The 17,821-nt window shown below is 42.8% G+C and overlaps 1 protein-coding gene across 1 annotated transcript in view; it reads right to left on the bottom strand.

Annotated features, from left to right (window-relative positions):
- Positions 1–5: 5 nt before the first annotated feature.
- The window catches only part of FOXK2 (forkhead box K2), a 50,559-nt gene continuing 32,743 nt past the window's right edge, over positions 6–17,821 (bottom strand). Inside the window, exons 2-9 of the mRNA XM_054083487.1 lie at positions 16,868–17,062; positions 14,028–14,175; positions 13,450–13,596; positions 10,381–10,574; positions 9,433–9,608; positions 8,145–8,441; positions 7,316–7,525; positions 6–3,445 (exon numbers count right to left, since the gene is read on the bottom strand). Of these exons, the coding sequence (XP_053939462.1) occupies positions 3,249–3,445; positions 7,316–7,525; positions 8,145–8,441; positions 9,433–9,608; positions 10,381–10,574; positions 13,450–13,596; positions 14,028–14,175; positions 16,868–17,062 (1,564 nt within the window). The 3' untranslated portion in view covers positions 6–3,248. The remainder of the gene's footprint in view (positions 3,446–7,315; positions 7,526–8,144; positions 8,442–9,432; positions 9,609–10,380; positions 10,575–13,449; positions 13,597–14,027; positions 14,176–16,867; positions 17,063–17,821) is intronic.

Genomic DNA, 17,821 nt, shown 5'->3' on the forward strand with positions numbered 1-17,821 from the left:
AGGCTGGTGAAACGGCCACATTCCACTGCTACTTTAAGTAATTCTGACCCCCAGCACTTTGAACGGCCACTCTTGCAACAGCCACGCAAGCAAAGGCAAAGCCTTCCCGGTTTTGCCTCAGCTGTGATCCGTCCTGTGCAGAGGGTCACAAGTAGCTGTTTTCGTGGGGATCCTTTGGGGCTGGGGTGACTGCGCAGGTATTCACCTACATCAGCAACGGTCAAACGGCTGCCGCTGGGGCAGTGGCGCGGGCCAGGGCAGTGGCAGCTCGGAACCAGTCCTTAGCCGACCCCCTCCCGGTGTGAAGGCTCAGCATCGCTTTGCTGGATCACCCGATTCCCTGTGGCTGCTGTTCCCGCTACCAACACGAAGACAGAACCATCGCATCCACAGGCAGGAACATGGACCCCTTCAAGCCCTGCTGGGATGTGTGGTGCTGCCACAGCCGGGTCAGATATGGACAGGGAGGGATCTCATGGAAGAAGGACAGGACCCACTGGCAATGGAGAGGGACGCTCTGCAGGCACACGCTTGGGTCTTCTGCAGGTTCCGAGTCTTCTTCAAAGTCACTTTAAAGATGACAGAAAAGCTGACTTTAAATGAAAGAAAGGCAACAAAGCCTGGGAGGAGCACAAAAGGCAGCGATTCCACACACCACAGAACACAGCGGGTGATGGCAAAGGGTAATTCCCATCTGAAGAGAGTTCAGACTCCTCCGTACAGCATCACCTGAACTGCCCTCTCCAAAGGAAAGCTCCCACGGACAGCAGGCGTCACAGCAGTGGCAGGAGTCTCCTCCAGCCTTTGCGTGTGTGCCCAGCACCGCACCAACAGCAGGAGCACACAAACACATCAGCAAACGGAATGGCTGCATTTCAACACCAGATCCACTCGCTGCCGTACGGCCCAGGTGCCGCACAGAGCTCTGTGCACGCCACCAGCCCTGGAGGTGACCCCGCAGGCGCAGCCTCAGCAGCACCACGAGCACAGGGAAGCACGGGTGGTTCCTATCAGCCGGGAAGCAGTTCTCTCTCATCACTCCTCCAACAGAGGCGCTGGGCCACCACCCCCCTGCGAACCAGGGCCCCCAGCATGCTCCCCTCTCCCCGCGCGCAGCACGACATCGGACAGCCAGGACCGCTCCGACCCCCTCTCCTGCGGCACTGCCAACATCAATTGCATTAGTGACCCCCGAGAGCCATAGCTCTGTCAAACACACTGTGCAGGAATGTCAACTTTGTTAATTTGCTGAATAAAATTTAATTTTATTTAAAAAACTCTGATACACTATTGTTCTCCTAAGCCCTAGTTGTGAACAGATTCTCACTTCTGAAAATAAACCACATTCTAGTCAATTCATTCAACACCAAATTAAATTACTAGTACTGGATTTTTTTTTTTTCCTTAAAAAAAGTATGTTAAAACTTTACTTTTTTATTTTTAAAACCTCTAAAGAAAACGTTGCAGTTTTACAGAAATGTTTCTTTTCAGGTTATGCTTTTTTTTTTAAATGCCTGTTATAAATTCAGCCTGTGTAGAGTTTTCTTTCATCGTTTTTAATCTGTTTTATCTGCAGAGACATCGTAACAGTTCCATTTTGTGGATGAACACAAAACTTGTACAGATTTCTCGTATTTGGTCTTTAGGTAAATAGTTCCCAAAAGCTGCCTAAATAAACCACTCAAACTGTTCAGTCCACCATGAGAATAAAGGATTTTTTCCTTTCGTAGCAGGAAAGGAAATATAAATAATGCATTGTTATTACAGAAAATGATGAAAATCAGATTTGAATGAAGCAGCCTCGAGCTTTCTCTCCCCTTACCATGCGAGGGAATAAGACATTCCGTGAATTAAAGACTGAACAGCAGCCTCACGTTACAATTTAATTCTGAAATGTAAAGTGGAATCTATTACCACAATAAAGTGAGAAGTTACTGATACATTTTCAAATGTTCAACTGCAGAACACACACTTAAAAAAAAAAATAAAGAGTTGTTCTAATAACACAGAAGCCACTGTTTGAAAAACCCCAACAGCTTCTCTGAGCGAGACCCAGGGCCCCTGTCCGACATCAGATGCGTTACGGAGAAACTGGTCGGATTTGTTCCTACTGATGGGTGCTTACGCTTAAAAATATCGAATATACCTCTGACAAGATAATTTTTACTCTCTTTTTAAAAGGACTCGTGATAAAGAATTTCATCTGTCTAAATGAAGAACAGTCTGTTATCTTAAACATACACAATATTAAGCGAGACTCTTGTTTTACTTTAGACTGGAAAAATATGCCAGGGACAGTCAAAGTCAACACAAAGTAACATACAGCAAAAGGTAGCAGAAAGAGAAACAGGTAAGTGCAGCTCTGGTCAAATTCATAGCAGTTCTTTACGTCAGTTAACGGCTCATTTACATCGTAGTTTCTAATCAGTTACATGCAAGCCCAAAGAAGCGTTTGATCACTACACATGGTAATAAAATTTGATTAAATTTTATCAGGCAACTGCTAAAATATGAAAATTTGCAGATGTAATAAAGTAGCTTTATCTGAACTTTAACAGGACAGACAAAAGTAAATCATTCCATCGGTTAAAAAAACCCTACATTCAGTTTTTTACCAAACAAAATTTCACATGAAAAGTATTGTGTGATTCCAAGGTTTCTGGAGTAGAAATGGAGTGATTTGAAATGTCAAAGACCCCATTGTTTTGCAAAGAAATGAAAATACACCTCAAAAATTCCTAATTCCACATGTGAACAACAAAATACTGCATATCTACCAACAACTGCATCAGGTCGGTCGTTAGGAAAGGCTAGCTGCCAAGATGTAGGAAATGGCTCCGCGCCTCTGTTCCCTTTGAGGAATATACAATCGTTTGAAACCAGTTCACACTAAGCGCTATCATGCTGCCGTTACACTGAGATACTCAGTCCTTACAATAATCTGAGAGAGATTCGTTAAAGCTGCAGCCCTCCCCGATGCTGCATTTCTCAGCGCGCAGTTCCGCAGGGGCAGGGAGGAGTGGGGTCACAGCCTGGAACAAGATGGTTTACAGTTTAAATTACCGAGTTTTAAGGCCACCTGTGTTGGGTTTTGTTTTTTTTCAGTGCTGAAAGTTGAAGTCTGATCACAGGGCCCCTTTCCCCACTGCGTGAGAACATGTTCCAACGTTTTAGGTGTTGTATTTAAGTGTCTCCTTTTGGCACCACGGAGTTTGGTTTTTTCAAAAAAAAGAAAACTCCCTAAGTTTCTAGTTCTGGCTGCCTTTATCGCTCACTGCCACAGCGGGGGTGTCCATGTTAACAGCTATGACTATGCTCTCTCCATCTTCTGTTTTGATACGTTTGAGTTCCTGCTGTTCCGACTGGTCTCCGTTCTGGCGCTTTGTCGGAAGAGATGCCGATGCGGAGGCGTGTGTTGCTAACATATGCAAAGGACTCGCAGCAGCTGTAAAGAGAGAACAACACCATCAGCACCCTTGGCCTGGCCAGGACAGACAACACGGAAAGCAAACATGGGTGTCTGTTAAAACGGCAAAGTCCTTCCGTCGCACCACGTGGCTGTCAGCAACCCCAGCCCAAGATTCAGAGGCAGCTGTTTAACCTCTACAAACCTTGAAGGCATTGCCCCTGTCACTCAACATTCACACTGATTTGGACAAATGTCTTCATTATGAAGAAATATTTTCATGCTGAGGGTAGGGAAGCCCTGGCCCAGGCTGTCAGGAAAGTTGTGGCTGCCCCATCCCTGGAGGTGTTCAAGGCCGGGTTGGATGGGGCTTTGAAGCCCCCTGATCCTGTGGCAGGTGTCCCTGCCCATGGCACAGGGTTAAAACTGATGATCTTTAAGGTCCCTTCCACCCCAAACCTCTGCATGATTCCATGAAAGGTGGGAAAATGAGACGTGTGTCCGTTGTGTCAGCGAGAAGCTGAAGACAGTAAAATACTAAGAGACTGCAAGGCAGCCTACACCGTCATTTGTGACAGAACTAGGAAGCGAATTCAAAATCCCCTCTCAGCAGAGCCTGGCCGTGTCTGTGCAGCTTTCCTTAGCTCAGCTGCCCATGCACTCAAGGTATTTACAGGGTACATTTAGGACCGATGAAGATTTCCCCTTCTTTTCATGTGTCACTGGGACACAAAGCCCCAGATTATTTCACTTCTGAAGCATTCCCAGCCTACAGCCATGCATGCTGCTGCCTACCAAAACACGCACTTGTTACAATAAGTTATAAGAAACATTATAATATACAGAAGGCAGACAGTGTCTCATCATTTCAAAGCACTGTGTAACTGCTAACTGAGGCTCAGGGCATCGCCTCTAAGCAGACAAGGAACTACCACTGAAAAGTAAAGAGCAGCCAACACTTGTTACTCTGAGGTCTGAACTACAGCAGGTAATTTTTCCCGGTATGGAACAGCAAAATAATGAGTTTGCTCAGATGCCTTTTTTCAGTTTGACTGCTGTCGAGCGCCTCGTGGGCCTGGAAGCGGCACAGCACCACGGCACAGCACCACGGCACACGCACTGTGGCCCTGAGTTAGTTAAAAACAGCAACGCGATTCACGTAGCCGTAAGATGCAGACGGCTCGAGCAGCAGCTCCTCTGACAGAGTGAGGCATCAACCACACTGTAAGGAAAGGCAGGGCTTTCACAGAAACATTAAGAAATGATGTATTTTATTAATGTGAATGCACAACTGAATTAGGTCAACAGAAGTGTATACAATTCAAACACTCTGTACGCAACTGTAGTCTTTGTCATTCCACGAGAGAGAGAGTATACGCCACCGCTAACAGGTGAGTGCAGTCCTTTAAACCTTGCGAGACATCCAAAGGCTTCTTCACTCTAGTTTGCCTTCTGTTCCTCAATATCGACCCTGGCTTTATTACATTGACTATTCAAATGTCTTTGCAAGTAACGCAAAATACTGATTATATATATTTTATATATATGAGCAGCCTAATCCAGTGGGATGCCCCTGCACATCGCAGGGAGGTTGGAACTGGATGATTTTTGAAGTCCCTTTCAACCCAAACCATTTAATGCATCTATGATTTGTTCATTGCATTTTGTGAAAATTGACTTAACTGTTACCAAACCACCTGCTGGTTTACACACAAGCTCCTCTCTAGCACCACTGTTTCGCTGACACTGTTACAGCTTTCCCCGCTAGAGGAGCTTCAAACATCCAGTCTGCAAGAAATTCTTACTTGCTAAACTTACGTGTTCTTCGCAAGGTATCCTACAGAATACCTAGAATATCACCTCTGCATGGAACCAAACTGGTTTGTACTTAGCATTTACTGGTAGAACAAATACTTCAGAAAATATTTACCCGATGCAAAAAGCTTCACTGCCACTGTAAAAATTTGTTCTTGTATCTGTACAGTCATTCAGCTTCTCTTAGAAAAGCTACTCTTTGTGCAATTTCTGAACGGATGCCACAGAAGTTGTTACTGCTGAATAAAATGCCTCACTGCAGATTTATTGTTGGTTAAATGAAAACACAAAATTCACTCCTCATCTGCTAAAATGCGTTGGACTGCCGCTGCCCTGTTCACCCCAGGCTCTGCTGAGCAGAGACTCACCGGCTGCAGGCACAACTGCTACACGGACACAGGGAATGAACAGCACAACATTAATGTTTGAAATCTACACTGAAAGTCAGAATAAAGGCTATCTGGTTACGTAATGTTATTCTGCAATAAGAGACGTGCACGTACGTATTTTGGACTTCACAGCTTCCAGCTAGACTGACAGGAGGTAAAGGCACTGCCGAACTGTTTTGCTGAGAGTAAGATCTGAAAGTGCCTTCTTACTACAGACAAAAAATTTTAGAAGAACAGTAACTGCTCCGGATTTCTTGGCTTTTAGATTTCACACGCTTTCTTTCTCCAAAAGACAGAGATAAGCGCACATCTACACCTGTGTGTGTAAATACAGATGTATGCGTCTAAACGCAGATACACAAGAACAAATCTGTGTCTTTAAGCCTGGTTCCCTCTTTAGATGTTTTGCCTGGAATTACGTGGTTTCTTGCTGGCTGAGGACTCTGTAACAGGGAGATCAGGACTTGGAATACACCTCAAGTGCTGTTCAAAACATGAGCATCTCCTGGAAGGGAGCTCCTGAAGCCCAGGGAGCGCGCAGTGAAAACTCCCATTACTGCGAGCACACCCCTAACACACCAAGTGAAACAGGGAAAAGTGCCACGAGTCCCCTTCCAGGCTCAGCCCCATTTCTGGGACAAGCTTAGCAGCCACGAGGCTTCACAGCCAAGGGAAGCACGCTGGAATCTTGCACGTTGAGTTTTCAGAGCCCAGGAACAAGACAAAAAGCATTATTTCTTACTTTTAAAAATAACTTTTCAGTGTAATTCCCATGACTCTTGGCTCAATTCACAGATCCCCTCTGACAAAAGAAGGTGCCTATGCAGTCTGACACTGATGGCTTTTGCTTTACTTCAGCTGGAAATGAAGTGGAAGCAGACAGAACACTGACCTCTAAATGGCAGTGACAAAAGAGAAAAAAGGAAGCAAAGCAGATAATTCACTCCATTAGAAAGACTTTGGAGTAGAGATGCAGGTAATAAATCAGTAAAAGATAGCCTAAAATTATTGCCATAAATACATGCTATGACAAAAAAGCTACTTCAGTGTCAGAGAACATCTCCCAGTGAAACTGATAAAACAAGCTGCATGCGCCTGCAAAGCAAACCAAAACTGAATGAATGCTCTGTGAACAAATGCGAATACACGAAACTGATGTGAAAGCGCTGCTACCCACTCCAACTGCTGCAGCTGAGGGGAAGGATGGCATTCAGACACAAATCATCACAAAAGCTTAGGCAATTGTTGTCATTTTTAGTACAGGTTCAATCAAAATAGAATAAAATGTAGCAGTTCAAAAAGCCAACCCACAAGCACCCTTCTGTCTTGTTTTCCTGTTGGTTGGATCCTGACTGCCAGGGCAGCAATTCCCATCCTAATGGCATTGTTTTACAGGAACTTCTTTTATAACCTGTTTATACCCTGGGTTTCATGAGGGGGGGAGGACGGGTTGTCATCACTAAGAACATCCCTATAACAACTGCAAAGAGAATAAATAGCTGTTCAGGTAATCAATCATCAATAGAAAGAAACACCGGTTCTTAGCAACAAGGAGGGAACGGTCTCTTACAGGTCTGTAATTGGAATTTTTTGTAGAATTCATTTTTCAGTATAATTACAAAAGACATGAGGATAAGAATTCAGCACTGACCACCTTGAGGTTGGAAGACATACAAAGCACAGAACATCTTGACACCATACGTACCAGCGTTGCCCTGCCCTTGTATCGCAGTGGTGATGGGGACTATGTGCGTTCCGTTCTGCGTTACAGTTTTTATGGGTAGCTGGTGTTGACCTAGAGGTGCCTGTTGCACTATAGTCACTGTCTGTAGGGGTGTGGTCTGAGATGTCTGAATGATACGGCTAGCAGCTCCGATTGTAGCATGGCTAATAGCGGGTATAGGCTCCACTTTAACTGGAAAACAGGAAATAAAACATTGTTAGAAAGCAGAAAGCATTCAAGAACCATTTCTTTTTACTCAGCTAACCCTCAGTGAAAACATAAGTTGTTTTATTCCCAGCCCGAATGTGTCCGAGACATTAGGGTGCAGAATCTGCAGTTTCAGCTCATGGAATCACAGGATCATGGAATGGTTTGGGTTGGAAGGGACCTGAAAGTCCATTCAGTTCCATCCCCCTGCCATAGGCAGGGACACCTCCCACTGGACCAGGTTGCTCCAAGTACCATCCAACCTGGCCTTGAACACCTCCAGGGATGGGGTAGCCACCACTCCTCTGGGCAAACTGGGCCAGGGTCTCCTCACTCTCAGCGTGAAGAATTTCTTCCTAACGTCTAATCTAAATATTACCCCTTACAATTTAAAGCCATTCCCCCTTGTCCTATCCCTGCACTTCCTTGTAAAAAGTCCCTCCCCAGCTTTCTTGGAGCCCCTTCCAGTACTGGAAGCTGCTCTAAGGTCTCTTTGGAGCCTTCTCTTCTCCAGGCTAAAAGCAAGTTATCTGGAAGCAAGTTTCAAATACTCATCCTTCTGTAGAAAAAAGGAGGCAGGATAACTAACCACACAGGTTCTCACCTTTTACTTCCTTGTGGTCTCCATTCTCTTGAGGTTCTGCCTTTGGCTGAGTCACCATTGCAGCTTGCGTGACTACTGCCTGTCCAGCTACAGTGTAGGTGTTTGCTGGTGCTAATCCCGTCACGTTGGTGACAGACACAGCTGGTATCTGGTGGACAACATGAACTGTCTGAACTACGGGCTGCTGGGATGTCGATGTTGTCACAGGGGTTGCAACAGTGTAGGTGACGGGTTTAATAGTTTGTGGTAGCTGCCGTTGTACAGTAATTAAAACCGGTTGGCTAGATAGAGGTGATCCTACCAAGGAAAGAGATAAAAATTAGGCTGCCAATTTTAATTATTTCTTTTAAGCCAGTCATTCTTTTAAACTTGACACTAAAGCCTTGAAGGATTAATGACCTCCTTCACCAATACCTGAATGATCCAGAAGATTAAAGTGGACAACGAAGACTATGTCACACGGCTGTGCCAAGGCAGATACTCAAGGCAAGCGCCACACTAGCTCAGTGAGACTCAGAGACCTTTTGGGGGAATGACCTGCCCTGCCCAAGGCAGCCACAGTCCCAAAACTGTGTTTAACACTTGTTCAGCACAACTCCCTCCATGGATGGGAATACAGATGTGCTTCAGGTGGAGCCTGTCTGCGTGGGTACAAATTGTCTTCAGAGGCAGGGAAAGGCCTGAAGTCTCTGCTCAGAACCATGTTTGCCTTGGCCTCAGAACAGTCACTGGCACTTCTGCAGTACCAGAGCACTGCCAAGAAAATGCGTGGCTGAATTATATAAGCTAAGACAATCAAACAACCATGTCCCTACCCCATCAGCCCTTATGCTTACTTTGTTCAAATAGGAGAATTCCTATCACACAAATTTGTTCTTGCCCTCATTTATCCTTTCCATCCCTCTTATCCCCAGCTTGGAATAGGTGACATGACCACAGATGCATGCAAGACACTGGCTTACTTCTGTAACCCATGTTACCCAAAAATCTTTGGTTTTTATTTTCTAAACCAGAAAGAATACATTTTGAAAGTTACAGGACAGACCAGTCCCATATCGGGCAGAATTACAGCCTCTGGTCAGTACCAATGTGATGAGGACTGCCGGAGCAATATGCAGATCATGGTCCATATACGGATGCAAACAGAATTTCCCTGGCATATTTTGCTTTAAATGTGGAAAGGCTGAATATTTACCCTTTTTACGGCATACAGGTGAAGTCTTGGTCATATTTATACATAAGCCCTCTCCCATCCCAACCTCCACAGGCTTATTTCAGGATTGCTCACCTGGGGCACTCTGTGCAAATCGCGCTTCTTGTATTACTGCTAGTTTTGGCTGGATAGCACTGGGCTCAGGTTCCATGGGGACTGGAGATCCTTCCCTGGACAGACTCTCGGGGGTCTGGACACCACTGGAGTGTGCAGACAACACTCCAGAGTGATTAGGAGATGCTGGGGCACTTCTGTATTTGAAAAATGAAAGCAGCAGCTGATGTGTTTTAACTTCTGAACAGTGACAGTGACCACAGCACACACTGCCCACAGGAGGGCACCTCTGCCTCCCGGCAACTACAGCTACAACCCACAGCAGCTCTGACCTAAAGCTTCTGCCCAACAGGGACAACATTTAAAGGCAAACCAGGTACAGTTAGTGGAGAAGAAGTGGCAGGATGCCTCTTAGGGAGTCTCTAAATATGTGAAACACGAATGTTTCTTATGGTGAAGAATGATGAGGAAATCTCAATCTATGGGGCAAGTAATAAAACATCTGTACCAGCAGAAAGGCAGTAAAGTTTACAGAGGGAATTATTTCCACCCACGTATTTCCCCATCGTCAATTCTGACTGAACATTATCGAACTAAATACATAACTGTCATCACTAAGTTCAATAAAGCAGTAGCTGGTATTTGATAATTTCCTTTGCAAACAGTTTTAAAACGAAGTAGGTGGCGGTTAGAAATTCAAATTAACCCCCCCCAGGTACAGCAAGGCTTGCTTACTCTAACGGCCCGACATTAGTTACGCACACCGAGGCAGTTCTTTAACTAAAAGGAAGCAATCAAACCAAGCCTAGCGCATGGGGCAGCCTCCTAGTAAACTGTACAGGATTCAAATACTGAATCTAGATGAAATTAAGTTACTGAACTTGTGACTGCATCCAAAGCTATCACACCTGTATCAGCCTGAAGATTAAACAACAGCCATAGTCTTTGTGTTCATCTGTTTTTCCTTACCTAGAAGAGAGTGGTCCCAGAGGGGTTCTAAAGCAAGGTACTCCCCTAGGCCGCCTTTTCCTAAAAGCCTGCTCTATTAATTTGCTTTCAGAGGCAGGGTCTATCCTCCAGAATGAGCCTTTGCCTGGTTCTTCCTGGGAACGCGGTACTTTGATGAAATAACGATTCAGAGAGAGATTGTGACGTATTGAATTCTATGGAACATAAAAAAATATGTAGAATTCATATAACTTTTCCAAGTCAGAATGTGGCCCACTGCAGCAGTTTGCACTCTAGGAGACTCGGGGGTCAGATCTTTCATCCCTTAATTCAGCACAACTCGGAGCACTACAAAGGCAGTGCCATAAACCTGGAAGGACTCTAACATTTTTCAAATCTTTCCCAACAATTAACAAACCAATATTGCTAATGCGGCATTAACAGGAACTCCATTTAATTCTCTAACAAGAGATACAATGATTGCAATAAACTGTTAGACCACCACAAACACTTGAGCATAATGCAGTGCGGAAAAGAAAAAGAAAAATCATCAGTCTCCATGTACCAACCTTCCCCAGGTGTCAAAGACAATGTCCGGTCATTCTAGGAGGGCCAGTAAAATACAGCATGTACTGATTCTGATCTTATATGAAAAAAAACCTGTTACTATTCCACAATATTTTTAGTAAGAAAAGGTTAAATTACACAAGTTGCAAATGCAGATTGTCGGGAGTTCACCCAGCCCAGTATACCCCAACAAAGAAACCAAGGGTTTAGTGTGCCTAGAAAAGCAACAAATGGCAGGAGGTCCTAAAACAGCTCTTCACTGAGTTCTTCATTACTGTGCGCTGGTTTGCAGAGCGCTTCACCCTCACTTTGCTGTAACACACACAACTCTGATCAGACAGATGCAGAAGCTGCTCACACCCTGAAGTGGCTGTATCTGTGCTTGGTTTTGTGCCATCTTTCTGAATGTTATCACTGAACAAGGAGAAAATAAAGATCAGCATCGATACTGAAACACTTGTGGGGTAACAGGGGAAAAACGAAGAGAAAGTTTTATGTTAACAAACCTCTTCAAAATTTGCAAAATCAAATGCAAATCTTGCTCAAATGTCTTGAGTTTACGACCCTGATGGCAAGTGTGGAAAACTTAAAGCAATGATAACCATGTATGGTTTCTTAAACACTAACTGATGAAACCAGAAATGGTTTTCCCTGCCAAAAATTGAAACACAGCTAGAAAAATGCCAAGAACAAGTTCATGAATTGTATTTATTTCTCCATATGCTAGAACAAAACAGTAGATCCAAAAGTACCTGCTCAAACAAGTTCACAAAGAGGAGGTTTCAAGTCCTCAACAAAATTAAACCTTTATATAATAAAGTATAGAAATCCCTCAATACTCCCTATGAAGATATAGAATTTGGATACTATATACACATACATACTCTAGGTTTCGAATGATATGCACATATATAGCCTCAAACATGATTTAAAATGTCTCTCCTAAGTCACCCTAACTGCAATCAAACACCTGATGGATAAAAGCCAGCAGAGCTCTCACACAGGAGGCACAACTGCGGTGTCACAGCAGTGCTGTGCGTGACCAGTGATGGAATAGCACCCGACAGTCAGCTTTTCCAAGTGTTTTTATCAATAGGTGCTAATTAATTATTCCAGAACGCACTGTGTCTGCTGTGCCTGTCACCTCGGATTTTGTGAGGTATGCACACTGCTCTAAGGCAGAATTCTTTAGCCACATACTGCAATGTGTGCACGTTTGGTTCCATGACGCTTACATAAACAAGCATTATACACACATATATTCAAGGTATTTCGTAATAGGAAGTGAAAAGCACAACAACATTTTATAAACAGAATCTTGTTGCTAAAACAGATCTACCAGTATGACTGCAGCCAGGATTCTGCACTGTTTATGTGCAAAATGGAAACAAAATTCTTGGAGACTTCCTTGCCACAACACAGTTAAGTCCTTTACCAGTGAAACCAGTGGCAAAAAAACTTAGGACAGTGACATTCCCCACTAACCTTGGAATTCCTCTACGAGTGACTCAACTTTCACATAGGCCCTATGACAAATAAGCATGTGAGTAACGTTTAAAGATCTATTCCTCTGCTGAGAAGGCATGTATTCTTTCACCTTTCACTTGTACAGCGAGTAGTGTGAGCACTTCCTCGCCCTTCCCCTCCCCCAGTCTCTCCAAATTTTACTTCCCTGAAAATAACTTCAGAGCATGCCTTTGTTGGAGATCCTGACGGTGCTAAGCAGCACCACAGTGAAAACGATACCCCGTGATCGACAGAGCAGTCTGAATGCTGCACAGGCGAACTGGCCAACCCTGCGAATTACGCTCCTCTGTCCTTTGCTGAAACTAAAAACAGCAGCAGAGGCACTGAACCTCTACGTGGGCCTGGAAAGACCGTGCTAGACTGATTCATGCTTGGTTCGTCGGCCTGGTAAATGCTGAAGTTGGTCTCTTTAAACATGAAAAGAAAGCAGATATTAATTCTACAGAGTTGAACGGTTTGGTCTAACACAGGGCCAAAACGGGAGTTCACAGACAGACTGTGGCACAAATTAAAACAGGCATGTAATGGTGCAAGGTAAGGCCAGAGAACACACATTTGTTCCTGCACTGCACAGCCAAGATCAATGGTTTCAAACAAAACCGAATGTGTGGCATTTAGTAGCTTAATTTTATCTCAAGGCAACAAAGTGGATGCTTACACAATTTTAAGTTACAGAACACGGCTACATTCCCAGATAGCACACGTGTATGTAAATCCATAGTGCCTGCTGTACTTTTCTTCCACAAAAGCCGGTACATATCCCTCCTACAGTTTTAGTGAACACCATTCCATCAACGAAGTGCTTCAAATACAGAACAATGTAAATTGGTAAACTGCCTACTTTGCTGGAGAACTTACAATTAGGAAAGACACCTCGCTCAATTGACAAATTCTATTTACAAAGAGCTGCTCAGCTCACCAACTGACTTCTTATGGCCATTTTATCTCCTAGAATTACTCACAACTAAACCAAACCATTCCAGAAATGAGGTTTACCTGCCAGCCCTTGTCCGCTGTCCTGTAGTATGGATAATTTTTAGTTATGTGCGTATAAATTCCGTTTAGTGTAAGCTGCTTATCAGGTGCCATCGTAATTGCTTGTACTATTAGCTGTGCATAGGAGTAAGGTGGCTTAGAGTCATCCTGTAAGGGAAAGAGAAAAGTCTGCATCAAGAAACACTCATTTCCAAATTGAAAGTTACAAAACATAATTAACTTGGTTTAAGGCACTTTTGGACAATCAAAATCTTGAGGCAGAAGAAGGAACTAAAACAATTTTGCTCTTCTGATCAGCAGATTTTAAGATAACATTAAAAATCTGGAGAAACGTACACCAAAATGGGATTTCCAGTTGCTGATGAACAGATCGATAACTGAAAACACAGACAGACCCGTGCCCAAAGGGATGAGACCTCACAATAAACTTCATCTCTAATCACAAAAACCCGCAAGCTGTTTTCAAAGTCTGCAATGTTAAATTATGACATAGCACACATACTTCGGCAAACATAATTTCCCAAGTCTTACATTTGCTTCAGATGTAATTTACAGGTTTGATTTCAAACAATGTTTACCTTTGGGCTATCTCCACCCGATGCTTCCTTGTCGTTTTCTGACTGCGAATTGTCAGCCATTAAATGTAGGTCAGATGGTATTACACGACTCATTTTGTACCCTGAAGAGCCTGCACCGCGGGGGCTAGATGGGCAGGAATTTGCAGCACTGTAGAGCATAAAAAGAAGATCCTACTATTTTGTTATACAGTATATCACCACATTATGTCTAATCAAAAAGCTCTTACTGCAGAAAAGCCCACTACCAGAGCTCCTAGACCACAGTTAGGGGTCTGTCAGCATTTCCATTACAATCCCCCTCTTCCAAGCCTTTCTAACTCATCCACGAGAATTAAAATCACTGCAGGAAGAAACCTGTCAGATGAAGCTCAGGCTTTCCTCCTCTAAGGAAAAAGGATTAACCGATTTATGAGGTTGTATCGTATTTGCCAACAGAAAAGTCCACTCTAACTCCATAAGCAAGCACAAATTTTAAGACACTAATTTGAAAGAAGAAACACATCTTGCAGGAATTTTCTGCCATATGCTTGTGTTCAGTCTGCTCAAAAAAGGTCTTCTCTCATATAAGAAATTATAGCAAGCAGTGAGGAAAAAGAAGTTTTGATTCTCATCTAGATCTAAACCAACGTTATTTTATGTGTTTACAGGTATGGGCAAGTACACATGCACACATATGCGTATAAAAACCAGACACTTCTCTACAAGTAGGATGCACCAGCACCAACTCATCTAATTCAACACCGCATTAGGCCAACAGAGCAGATACACTGCTGCAAAGCAAAAGATCGTACCAAGCAAATGGAAGAAGTGGCTCTCAATACTTCACATTTTGCTATCCGTCATGGAAAAATAAAGATTAAATAACATCATTTCACTGTAACATCTAAGGGTTGTCGGCCTGCCTATCCACAACAACCAACACCAGTATTCTTCTACCATTTTCACTCAACCAACAGACAAGAGACAGTCAGAAGGTAACGTGTGCCTCCTTCACTCAAAAAGCATTTTGGCAGTTCTCTACAGGGATGCAGATGCCTCAGCAATTCATACTGTACCTGGTTTCAGCACAGCCTTCAGAAATTCCAGAACAGTTAACTAACAGTTAACTTCGTCAGGATGACGAAGCTGCTGTGCCCCCAGAAGTAGCTTCATCTCCAGAGACAATCTCTAACCCAGCTTGAATATATGGTTCAAACCACCCCACTAACAAATCAAGCTGGAGAATGGTATTTAGATTTATACGATAAAGCTTTAACAAATGTTTATCTGCCAAGTTGTGTTTGTCTGCCTCCCATTTCATGTACAGGAACAAGGCACTGTGGACTGGGCAAGATATACGAAAATATCTTCTTGAAGTTTCACATCACAAGAAAGCCACCAAAAATTTGCTACTAGTGATAAAAAAATCTAATCTTCCTTGTCTAGTGTAAGTGTTGTACGGCAAAGTCCTTGATTAGAGCCAAAATGTGTAACTAATTTATTGTTTTAAATATAGGTCACTGCTGTTCTATGTTTTCACAGATCAGCTGACGATATCCCTCGACTGCGCTCACTTTAGCATATATTGACAAAGCGACACATATGGTATAATCAAAGCAAGTTTACAAGTCTTCTACAAAACAGGATGATTTGAAGAGAAACTGTCAAGCTTCACTCTCAAAATAGACCCAACACGGTCGTCATCTTTTTTTGTAATAAACTGTACTCAACAGGTGCACGAAAGCCCTGAAGAGAATTACAGAATTCATAGGGAGGCAAAGGCTGTGGGGATGTATGTGATATTATCTGAAATATTTATGAGCTGTTCTGTCATTTCTTGGGCAAGATCTGTTTTTCTTGAATTTTAATAAGAAAGTAAACCTGTTATATAGTCAAATCTAGATCTCTTCTCTCTCTGCTTTCACCGCTTATGCAGATCTCATTAAACCACACAATATTGAGATCGAGGTCTTGGTAAGCATGAAAGAAGTCAATTATCCTTACATTCAAATTTAATTAACAAGATCTACATGTTTAACAATCAAGCATTAACAGTCCTGCACTCACGTGAAGATACAGGAAGTGAGAGCGGAAGAAAAAATGTTCAAAAGCATGGATGCAACTTCGAAACACAACTTTCAGCACATGTAAATGAAATTTTTGAACCTGAACTCTCTATTGATTTTTAAAGATTAATCAAAACTCTTTTTACTGGTTTGTGAGGACAGCTTGCTTATGTTTGACATTGGTCCCAAATAACATGTTAGACAATGGCTATGATTATCAAAATAAGCAGCACAGCAAGTAAAAAACCCAGATTAACGCCCCTCCCCTGCAGAAGTCTTCCTACACTAAACGCTGCATCGTACACTGTATTTTAAGTAAAATGTCTGTTTACCTCCAGCAATGACTGGTCAATAACAAACCTTCTGGAGTAACAGATCAGTCTATTTTCCACACCAATGAAAACATTTTTCCTGATGATAAACTTCAGGGGAACAGTGACTCTCAGAATGTTTGAAAATGGTATAATTTAGACTCATTTCATTTAAAGCGTTGCCATAAACACGCAAGAGTAAGAAGCCATCTAAATAATCTGGAATGCAAGGAAAAGCTAGGCTCCTTTGCTGTTCTAAGAACACCAGGTTCCTGAGCACATCCCTACACATATATATGAATATAGTAAATCTGAATGTTAAAGGCTGTTCATGTCAACAGTCAGCAGAAGGGTGGTTTTCTCCAAAGCAGGTAATGCTGAACTTCAACTGAACTTCTACCATGAGAGCAAAATACTTAAAACACATTAGGAAGTTATCTCAAGTCTGTAACCACACTGTGTCCAACCTGCAGGGTTTAAATACCTGATAGTTCCTGTGGGAGAAGGGAGAGGGCTGATCAGGTGAGCCATGTTGTCTGGAATGTTTATTGTTAAGGGAGAGATCTGGGGCTGCACAGGCTTCACTGGGGACTCCGGGGACTCCTGTTTTTCTCTCTTTTCATTGGACAGAGCTGTGAATGTTATCTTGATGTTTGTGCTGGGAAACCTGAAAGTACAGCTGAAAAACAAAAATAAATATATAAGCTGCTTGTTTACAGAATGCGAGATGTCTGCACAGCTTGCACATGTCCCCTAACCTGACTGAAAACCGAAAAGGTGCAGCACCTTATGGAATTACCTGTAACCACCTTCATCCTACAAACTGTACAGAGAGAGCAGTGATCAGAAACAGATCCCAAGTGAGCAATTTTAAACTTTGGGAAGAAATATAAGTACATGCAATTCTTTGTAACAGGGGCAGCTTATGAAGTTCATCCTGCTCTTGCAACTACCCCTAGAAGATGATCTACTTTGAAGAAAAAAGGCTATTATTTTATGATGCCGAAGAACAGCTTCAGCAAATGAACAAGTAGGTCTGTGATATCAAAATTATTCCAGAGCATAAATGTTGCCCAGTTCAAGGTCTACCCAGTTTCACAGACTGGTCAAACTAAGAGATTTAGTTTCTTTTCTCTTAAAATACTTATTAAGTTAAACACACATCAATCCTGATTCTGATCATTTACAGAGTACTTTGCTGCTGTAGTACTATGTTCAAATAGCTTTTTTCAGATCTGAATTTAAGAGCTAATTTCAATAAACTGCCCATTTTCGTATATTATCAAAGACTGCACACCCAAAATTAAAGACTAATGATAAACGAACAATGTGCAATTGTTTAAAAATCTGGAAAACAAAATACAGTTTTATAATTTCAGTAGTCTCCTTTCCACATCTCTGTATAAAGCATGTAGGAGTTAACCCAATTAAACAGAAC

This window comes from Cuculus canorus, chromosome 18 (assembly GCF_017976375.1).
Source record: "Cuculus canorus isolate bCucCan1 chromosome 18, bCucCan1.pri, whole genome shotgun sequence".
In the NCBI taxonomy this organism is placed as follows: domain Eukaryota; kingdom Metazoa; phylum Chordata; class Aves; order Cuculiformes; family Cuculidae; genus Cuculus; species Cuculus canorus.